The sequence below is a fragment of the Medicago sativa genome, chromosome 2 (assembly GCF_051527215.1).
Source record: "Medicago sativa cultivar Bolivia chromosome 2, Bolivia_mono, whole genome shotgun sequence".
Classification (NCBI taxonomy): domain Eukaryota; kingdom Viridiplantae; phylum Streptophyta; class Magnoliopsida; order Fabales; family Fabaceae; genus Medicago; species Medicago sativa.
In genome coordinates this window covers 4,106,380-4,116,368 of record NC_140750.1, presented here as the reverse complement: position 1 = coordinate 4,116,368, position 9,989 = coordinate 4,106,380, and the positions used below count along the sequence as shown (strand labels likewise).

Genomic DNA, 9,989 nt, shown 5'->3' with positions numbered 1-9,989 from the left:
ATTATAGACCACATACATCATTTAATAAATGAATCTAAAATGTTAACTTTTGCTTATATTAGTGATCGGAGGGTGTATTAACTAGGTGTGTTCATTCATATCTCATTGAATCATTGACCAAACTAGAATTGCAGTTGTGTGTAAACAGAAAGTCAACATACAATAGTGTGGCAGCCAGGTGGGACAGATGATCATTCTAGTAGTTCTAGAAGACATACGCAAAAAGCAAAAACATTGTTGAAAATTGACCTAAGCAATAAGCATGATATACGTTACGCAATTTCATTTGGTAATTAAGGAAGGACTTCAGTCTTCAGGACTTGGGTCATGAAGAAAAGTTCAAAGAACACAATGTCCTTAGAGGCGGCGAATCATTACACATTCCATTATTAGGATAATAACAAGAAAATAAAATGTGTGTGTTTTTTTTAAACAGGAAAATATATCATGAGGAATGTAGTAGATACTTTTTTTTCTAACGCTTTAGAAATAGGTACTACATAAAATGGTAAATTCAAAGTGAGTTTTATCAAATAAAAGAGTTAGTGTTGAGGTTTGGTAGCTTAACTGATTTAAGTTAAGCTATTTGGTTATTATGCATAATGTGTCACAAGTTCGCTTTGTTAATTTTAGCCCGTACCCATTTCCTACTTAAAAAAGAGTTTTAAGAAATCCGTGCTTGTCAAAAAAATTAGATGGTTGCTCAATAGAGACTTTTAAATTGCTCATATGTTTGAAAAAAGTTTATCGAGAGTTAGGATTCGATCGAATTTTAAACATAAAAATAGTTGTTCGATTGTTAGTATCCAATTGAGAGCAAACTTGATGTGTCTATTGAGCATCTTTCATTTTGTTTGTTAACCCTTCGGTTTTTTAGGGCTTTGTTTGGGAGTTTCGAGGGGAGGGAAAGGAAAGGCTTTGAGGGGGTGGAAAATATGTGGGAAAATAGAGAAATCTTTCAAAAAAATTAAAAGAGTAGTTTTTTAGAGAATGATAAATTAATGTATTTGATTACTATATTTTTAATTTTAAAAATATTATAACAACATATTATGAAGAAAAGTTAACCCCCCAAAGCCCTCATCTCCCACTTTCTCATTCCTTTTCTCCTAAGTCTTTCCCTCCAAACGCGCAAACAAAGCCTAAGAGAAATGCACCCTAGTAATCTCGAGTTTGACCAAAGGTAGGTAAAATATTAGCAACAATTGTTTCCACAAGAAATTAAAATTGGGTTCTTACGAATAATTTATCTTAAAAAGAGCTCATTAACATTTTAAATTCAATCGCTCGTTTGCAAACTTCCGTATTTTTATTTTAGGAGATTTTACTCTTGAGGAAGATAGATGGACCAAACCAATAAAAGGAAAGTGCTAAACAACAAGAGGGAAAATTTCATTCTATTCTTACAAATGAGTTGTAATTTTCACAACCATTAGTTTAGATAGATTTGATTAGATTAGACTTCCTTCTAATTATCATTGAGCAAAGCTATTTTTTCTTTTTTCAAAGTGTGATAATTTTTAGCGGAAAACACGACATGTTGTGGGTGACATTATCCAATCAACATCTTTCTTTATTTTTAGTGACATCATTATATATTCATTTATTGAATGATATATATGATCTATTTTGTTCAGATCTAAATCAGACTAGACTTTTTTTAATTAGATAAAAAAAAAAAAAAGCATTTTAGGCAATCAAACTGGTTTACTAAAGTGTGTGGCTATTTATAAAAAAAAATAAAAAATCAGACTATACTTTTTTTTAAAATAGATTGTTGGTGACTTTTTTTTTAATTTACACCTTAGTGTCTTAGGTGGGTGTAAATTAGCAACCTATATATATATATATATATATATATATATATATATATATATATAATATTTAATTATTATCATAATATTAAATGTTATACTTTCTTTCAAAAAAAATTGTACTTTAAATTAAATTTGTTAACTTCTTCAATTTAACCTTATTAACCTACATTTATTTTTGTATGGCCCTACTGAAAAACATATACAAGTAATTGTTTGACATGATACAAATCCTAGACACTATTTGTGGTCCAGAAAGAAGAAACAAAAGATACAACAACTAGGTATTTAACAGTGACATGCTATGACCATAGGCATTAGGCAGTCCATATTTGAAGCAACCCAAAGACTCTCTTTCAAATAATATTCCCAAATTTTAGATGTATTAGTCCCCCACTTTTTATTTTATACATAGTCAAAGGAAAATTTACATTCCATATGCAGAAAAAGAGGGAAACAAAGAAAGAAGTGTAGAACATGGGATAGTGATACTAACTCGAGACATTCAACATTCTATTATTTACACAAACCAATCCATGATTACGTTTATTTTCTTCATCAGGCACACAATCACACTCACACTCACACATCACATTAAAATATTGTACTAGTATTTTGCTATGGACGTACATACAATTCTGTTGTTGATTAATTAATCATCATGGAATGCAAGGGTTATTGCTGTCTCAACTATCAAATACATGGACACTCCTATTTTGTACACCGGCGCAACTGCAAGTCCGCAACATCTCATTAATTACGTCAAACAATGCGGCTAACAATTAACAATTAACTATAAAATAGAAGATAATACAGAAGTAAAACCTAAGGTTTACTCTCCCATTATAAAAGATCATTAAACTTGAATTGAATTAATCATCTACTCAATTGAATTAGCCATATTTATCACGTGATTAACCACGTATCGCGGGTGTATGAAAAAGTGGGTTTCCATCAAATATTGTTGCTCAACTATATAGTTCAGTCGATCGGTGTTATTGAGCCTAATCACCTAATGTCCCTTTTATGTGACTTTCCATAAGAAAAGAAAAAGAACTGGACCCTCAAGATACACCTACTCCCAATTAAACAATTCTTTTGCTTAATTTAAGATAAACCGGTCAATTAAACTCCTATTCATCAACACAAGATTTTAAGAACAGTAAGATTAAATAATAGAGATTTTCTTTATAAGTACTAGTAGTAAATAACATGAAGGATAAAAAATAATCATGGAGAAAACAGAGTTCATCTTTCTACTTCTTGCTACTTGTTTCCATTTAACAACTATGTTTCTGATTCCTTCAAAAGCAGAAAATACCATAACTCCACCACAAATCATCACTGGTAACCAAACACTAATTTCACCTTCACAAAATTTTGAACTTGGTTTCTTCACACCTAAAAATTCCACTTACACATATCTTGGTATATGGTATAAGCAAATTCACATAAAGAATATTGTTTGGGTTGCAAATAGAGATAAACCACTTCTTAATCACAATGGTACATTAGCATTCAACAATGATGGAAAACTCATTATTCTTAACCACAAAGGAAATGTTTTCTGGGCCTCAAATTCATCTGGGCCTGCAAAGAATCCAGTAGCTCAGCTTCTAGACACTGGAAACTTTGTCTTGAAGAACTTTGAAGATGAAAACTCTGACGAAATTTTGTGGCAAAGTTTTGATTATCCTTCTAATACATTGTTACCAGGAATGAAACTTGGTTGGAACTTCAAAACTGGTTTGAACATTCATTTGAGTTCTTGGAAGAACGTTGATGATCCTTCTTCGGGTGAATATAGTTATAGTGTTGATCCACGTGGACTTCCTCAGCTTTTTCTTCAAAAAGGTAAGAAGAAAATTTTCAGAAGTGGACCATGGTATGTGGAACAATACAAAGGTGATCCAGCTCTAAGGGAAAATCCAATTTTCAAACCGATTTTTGTTTTTGATTCTGATGAAGTTTATTACTCTTTTGAGACTAAAGACGACATTGTTTCAAGATTTTTCCTTAGTGAATCTGGTTTAATTCAGCATTTCACATGGAATGATCATCGTTCGAATTGGTTTTCTGAGTTTAATGTTCAAGGCGACCAATGCGATGGTTATGGTATTTGTGGTGCTTATGGAACTTGTAACATAAAAAACTCTCCAATTTGCAAGTGTTTGAATGGTTTTGAGCCAAGGAATATGCATGATTGGAAAATGCTTGATTGGTCTAGTGGATGTGTTAGGGAAAATTCAAAAGTTTGTAGAAATGGTGATGTATTTAAGAAGTTTATAGGAATGAAACTACCAGATTCTGTAGACTTTCATGTAAATTACAGCATTAACATTGATCAATGTGAGGTAGAATGCTCTAAGAATTGTTCTTGTGTTGCTTATGCAAAACTTGATATAAATGCTAGTGGTAATGGTTGTATTGCTTGGTTTGGAGACTTATTTGATATAAGGGAGGATTCTGTGAATGGACAAGATTTCTTTGTAAGAGTTTCAGCTTCAGAACTAGGTATGAGTATATATATGGTATCAATAGTAGTACATTTAATTATCACATTAACGATTCTTTGTTGGTCATAATCAATATAGTCACAATTTATTTTAAAGTACATTCATATATATTACATATAATATTTTTTTTCTGTTGTGGAGTTAGATTCAAATGTTGAGAGAAACAAAAGGAAGAAACTGATACTACTTTCTGTGAGTATATCAGTAGCCTCTACTATTATTACCTCAGCATTGTGGTTGATAATTAAGAAATGGAGAAGAAATAGAGGTAAACTAAAGATTTATTGTGGTTCTATTCTAGTTGTAGAAAATTTCATGTACTTTTAATTTGAACCATAGTCTTCTTTGATTAGTATCACTAATTAATCACTGCCTCTTTACCTCTGTATGCAGCTAAAGAGACAGGTATTCAATTTAGTGTTGACACAAGCAAGAGTGAGTTTGAACTCCCATTTTTTGAGATTTCCATTATTGAAGCTGCAACAAGGAATTTCTCTTTTTATAATAAGATTGGAGAAGGTGGATTTGGTCCTGTATACAAAGTAAATTGCTATTTCTCTGTGATTATGTGGTCCTCTACACAAACATACTAGTGTAGAACAACTGTCTTCCAGTAGGCATGATAGGAAAAAATTCAACAACTACCATTTATTTAATCTAAACTTTTTAGCTTTGAAGTTGTTTTTCTTTCCCACATATTTTACCACTATGGTACACTCCAAAATAGTACTATTTCCTTCAAATAAAATTTAAGGTCATGTTTGGTTTGAGGTTATTGTCATCTATCTTTTAGTAGTTGTAATTAGTTGATCCAAATCTAATCATTCAAAGTGCCAGTTGAAGCTTTCCAATTTCTTGCAAAACAAGTTTTAGTAACTTTGGTTAAATTTTCCATCAAGAAAAGCTACCAAAGCTACTTACCCTCTTAGTTTTACAACAACTATGATAATATCTTGGATCTGTTGTAACTTTTAGGGCCAGCTTCCATCAGGACGAGAAATAGCAGTGAAAAGGCTCTCAGAGAATTCTGGACAAGGCTTGCAAGAATTCAAGAATGAGGTCATATTCATATCTCAACTTCAACATCGAAATCTCGTCAAGCTTCTTGGTTGTTGCATTCAAGGAGAAGATAAAATGTTGGTCTATGAATACATGCCAAATAGAAGCTTGGACTCCTTATTATTTGGTTGGTCTCTCAAACTATAAACAATGTTAATTTGAACAAACATGTACATTCATTTAATCATATTTATACTTTATAACTCAAGTAATATTCTGAATCAGATGAAACCAAGCGTTCCGCGCTTAATTGGCAAAAGAGGCTAGACATTATTAACGGCATTGCTAGGGGACTTGTCTATCTTCATAGAGATTCAAGACTAAGAATAATTCATAGAGATCTAAAAGCAAGCAATGTTCTTTTAGATGGCGAAATGAATCCAAAAATTTCTGACTTTGGAATGGCAAGAATGTTTGGTGGAGATCAAACTGAAGAAAAGACCAAAAGGGTAGTTGGAACATAGTAAGTACTAAAACAAAATGACTTAACCTACCAAACTTTTTTCATCTTTTATAACTGCTAAATTATTCTATGTTCTGAAATTGTTACAGTGGATACATGTCTCCAGAGTACGCAATGGATGGACATTTCTCTTTTAAATCTGATGTTTATAGCTTTGGAGTTTTACTTTTAGAGCTGTTGAGTGGCAAGAAAAACAAAGGATTTTTTCACCCTGATCACAAGTTGAATCTCCTAGGCCATGTGAGTGTTATAATGAATGCGCGTGTATCTGAAATAATCGAAGATTTTGAGAATTATGCACTGACAGTGTAACAATCATCCAAATTGTAATAACAAATTGACATTGTAGAGAAATCTGATCGGATGAAGGTGCAATAAAGTTTTACACTGGCAATGCATAATCCTTAAGATAAAATTGCAATATTATAATATAGTGTTTACCACTTTACCATAAAAAATTGACATGTTATATGGTTAAATGCATGAGTAACTTTAATTTTCATGAATTGATAATGTACCATGGAAATGTGTTAGGCATGGAAGCTTTGGAATGAAGGTAAAGCCATTGAGTTGATGGATCCATTACTTGAGGATCAAGTGTCTACCCCTGAATCCATTTTAAAGTGTATTCAAGTAGGTCTTTTATGTGTTCAACAGCATCCAGAAGAAAGACCAACAATGTCATCAGTGGTATTAATGTTGGATGGTGAAAGTGTGTTGCTCCCAAAACCTAGAAGGCCAGGTTTGTATTCAGAGAGGTGTTTCTTAGAGACAGATTCATCATCACGTGGTATGCTCAATTCTGGTTCCAATGACATAACTGTTACCACTACTGTAGTAGAGGGTCGTTAATTAGGAGGTACTTGCCTCTCCACTACTTGTGCAATAAAAGGCTTTTTATTTGATACAACAATAATATACATATTTTGTATTTGTTTATACTTATTATTGTAGGCTCTGGATGATGAGAATGTAACTAGATGTTTTGTGATTATTATATTATCAAGATTTTTTTTTATATTCAGGACAAGCATTTCCATGACTATTTCATCCAAGGTTGTCAAAATTGTGATTTTGCTTCAAGTCGAAAGAGAAGAGAAAAAATCGACAATCGTAAAATCGCAACCAAAATCGAAAGATTTTACTCAACTACTTTTGTAGAATCGATATAAGAAATTGTAAAATCGCAATCAAAATCAATGGATTTTACCAAAAAAATCATAATATTAAATATATGTTTTTTTTAGGGAAATATTAAATATCTGTTATAAATGGTATATAACCATAAATGACTTAGTTTATAAGAAATCGTAAAATTGCAATCAAAATCCATGAATTTTGCCTATTTTAAGATTCTACTATGATTTGAATCGTTGAAGGTGAGCTCGCCAACAAAGAAAATATGTCAGCTCGCCTTTATGTTACTCTATTATTACTGTATTACTCCATTTTGATTTTATTCTTTTCTATTCCATTTTTTAAAACAAAACAAAACTCAATTATCCAAATCTCTAAATATAGGACTGTGTAAAATTTGTTAAAAATGTTTCCCTATTACCCTTGAAAGATTCAGTTTCCAAATAAGAAATGTTACAATCAAACCACTTATGCAACTTAATGCGACAAAACTTACTCCAAATGGTCTTGATGGATAAGGTATGGCCGAAAATTCTGCACAACTTCGATTTTTACGCAACATATCTATAATGGTTTTCTGATGTTCGAACAATACAAACATAAGCTATCGTCTAGAATAGTTCTTGGATGGACACAATGATTTGGACAATTCATTTAGTCACACGCAAAGAAATTGACAATTTTTATTGTTTGTAGAGGGTAAATGACTAATTGTAGGGGTACGTGATATAATTATCCGGCCTCAACCCTCATCGGCCCAACCAATGCAGAAACATGATTACTCGCTCACTACTACACTCGTTAGCAGACCTAGGTATAAAAATCGGTGTACACGGACCAGTCTGTTTAACCTGCAAATCACTACCAAGGAGATCGACGGCGCATTCAAACTCAAAGATTAGGTTTAGATTTTGTTTTAGCCAAAATGACATCAACGGCGGCTGAACAACTTCTTGTGGCTGAACAGCTTATTGAACACTTGAAGTGTCCAATTTCGCTTGAAATTATGTCCGATCCGGTTATCCTCTCCTCCGGTCAAACCTTTGACCGTTCTTCAATCCAACAATGGCTTGACCTAGGTCACCGGAAATGTCCAATCACCAAATTGCCCCTCCTCCATACTTACCTCATTCCAAATCACGCCCTTCGTGCCATCATTTCCAGTTTTGCCCCTCCTCCACCTGAGACTCTTCCCCGCCCTCCCCCTCTCCAAACCGAAGCCCCAACCCTAACCCTAACCCAAACCCTAGTCTCTGCCCTAAGCTCCGATGAGGCTCCCACTAAGTACAAACTAGAATCGCTCAGCAAACTCTTCTTTCTCTCCAAGCACGACCCCCTCTTCCGCCGCAACATCACCGACGCTCCCATCATACCAGTTGTCTTCTCATGCATCGCTGACGAGACCCTCCGCCACAAAGCTCTCACCCTTCTCCTCAACATCAGCCTTGAAGATGAAAACAAGGTTGGCCTAATGGCAGAAGGAATCCTCGACCACCTCATTCCAATCCTCTCCTCCGAAGCCTCTGACTGTCGCGCCGTCGCAGCAACCCTTATCACTAGCTTGGCTATCTTGGAACTAAACAGGGCGACGATCGGGGCATACCCACATGCTATTGAATCTCTGGTTTTTCTCGTTCGCGATGGTGTTGGTAGAGAGAAAAAAGAAGCAGCTACTGCACTCTACACTCTCTGTCGTTTTCCAAATAATCGAGTAATCGCTGTGGCATGTGGAGCTGTACCAGTTTTGCTTCGAAGGCTCGACGCTGGTCTCGAACGGTGTGTTGAAGTTATTGGGTTATTGGCTGAGCGCAAAGAAGCAATAGAAGAGATGGAAAAATTTGGTGGGTGTGTTGAGGTTCTTGCTGGTGTTTTGAAGAATAGAACTAGAAGTAGAAGAGGGGTTGAGTTTGCTCTTTTGGCTTTGAAATATCTCTGTTGTAACAGTGAAGAAAGTGTTATGGAAGCTGTTCGTGCAGGGGTTTTGGAAAGTTGCATGGGGTTGATGCAGCATGATAGTGTCAGAGTTAGGGAAAATGCTTCTTATTTGATCCTGGTTCTGCGCTCAAGGAAGCAATGATTGAATGGATGACAGGGAATGTTTGTTTTCCTGTGTTGGAGGTTTGGTTGTTTATTTTTCAATAAAGAGATCGAAAGGTCAAATTGTTGTTGTCATAGTTATTACAGACTCATAGGGCTGTTTTTATTTTTATATTTGTACATTTGATATTGAATTTCGTTACATTGCTGTTTCTTTTTCCTTGTTATAAGGAGAGAGTTTCGTATTTATAATGTGAAAGTTAGAATGTCATGCTTTGATTCGTGTTTGAATGTTTGTCCTGGATTCAAGCGATTTTGTTACAATGGGTTAACTTAACACTTTTGGGGGAGTGTCGGAATGAAACAAATGACAAATCCAAAGATTCAATTTAAAACAATTAAATTGTTTTTTACGTTTTTTTTTTCATATTTTAGCTCCAAATTGAATAATCAAATTTGATCTATATTGATTTGGTTATCGGCTTCTCATTATTTAAAATTGAGCACTCGCAGTTTTAAACAACATTTAGCCAAAACTTCTCTCATGATCCCTTAACTAAACATTAGGCAACGATTCACTCTTTTATCAAACAAATATATTCTTATTTCAGTCCTTTTAAATTTTTTAATATTAACTCAAATATCCTTTTTTCACACAATTTATCACATCTTCGTTAAAAAAATCAGGAATGGAATCTTCTTCTTCTTTAAAGAAACCTAAAAGTTTCATGAAACCTTCAAATATTCAAATAAACTCAAATATTCATATACTTCAAGAACAACAACAACATTAGACATCAAGCTGCTTCCTTTTGCGCTTTTTGTGGTGAGGAACTCGAATATGCCAATTATCTTGTTGTGGCATGTGGAGTGCCATCGAGGGTGGGTATAGGATTTTTAGGTGGTTAGGTTGGGAGTGGTTCTTCTAAGGGAAGTGGTACGTATTTTTTTTAGGGGTGTCGT

The 9,989-nt window shown here is 33.9% G+C and overlaps 1 protein-coding gene and 1 pseudogene across 2 annotated transcripts; both read left to right on the top strand.

Annotated features, from left to right (window-relative positions):
- Positions 1-2,995: 2,995 nt before the first annotated feature.
- Positions 2,996-6,876, top strand: LOC146943759 (G-type lectin S-receptor-like serine/threonine-protein kinase At4g27290). The gene is made up of 7 exons (XM_085742026.1): positions 2,996-4,328; positions 4,476-4,598; positions 4,724-4,872; positions 5,306-5,516; positions 5,615-5,852; positions 5,942-6,092; positions 6,387-6,876. The coding sequence occupies exons 1-7, from the start codon at positions 3,047-3,049 to the stop codon at positions 6,702-6,704; spliced, it is 2,472 nt and encodes an 823-aa protein (XP_085598152.1). The 5' UTR covers positions 2,996-3,046; the 3' UTR covers positions 6,705-6,876.
- A 974-nt stretch (positions 6,877-7,850) lies between these two features.
- On the top strand, positions 7,851-9,313 carry LOC146943758 (U-box domain-containing protein 8 pseudogene; annotated as a pseudogene). Its single transcript, XR_015028114.1, has one exon. The product of XR_015028114.1 is annotated as a U-box domain-containing protein 8 pseudogene (transcript).
- Positions 9,314-9,989: the final 676 nt, after the last annotated feature.

Excerpts from the sequence above, each read along its gene's own strand:
- LOC146943759 (XM_085742026.1), top strand. The coding sequence starts at position 3,047 with ATGGAGAAAACAGAGTTCATCTTTCTACTTCTTGCTACTTGTTTCCAT. Across the intron at positions 4,599-4,723 it reads GAAATGGAGAAGAAATAGAG|CTAAAGAGACAGGTATTCAA; the intron begins GTAAACTAAAGA and ends CTCTGTATGCAG. Across the intron at positions 4,873-5,305 it reads GATTTGGTCCTGTATACAAA|GGCCAGCTTCCATCAGGACG; the intron begins GTAAATTGCTAT and ends TGTAACTTTTAG.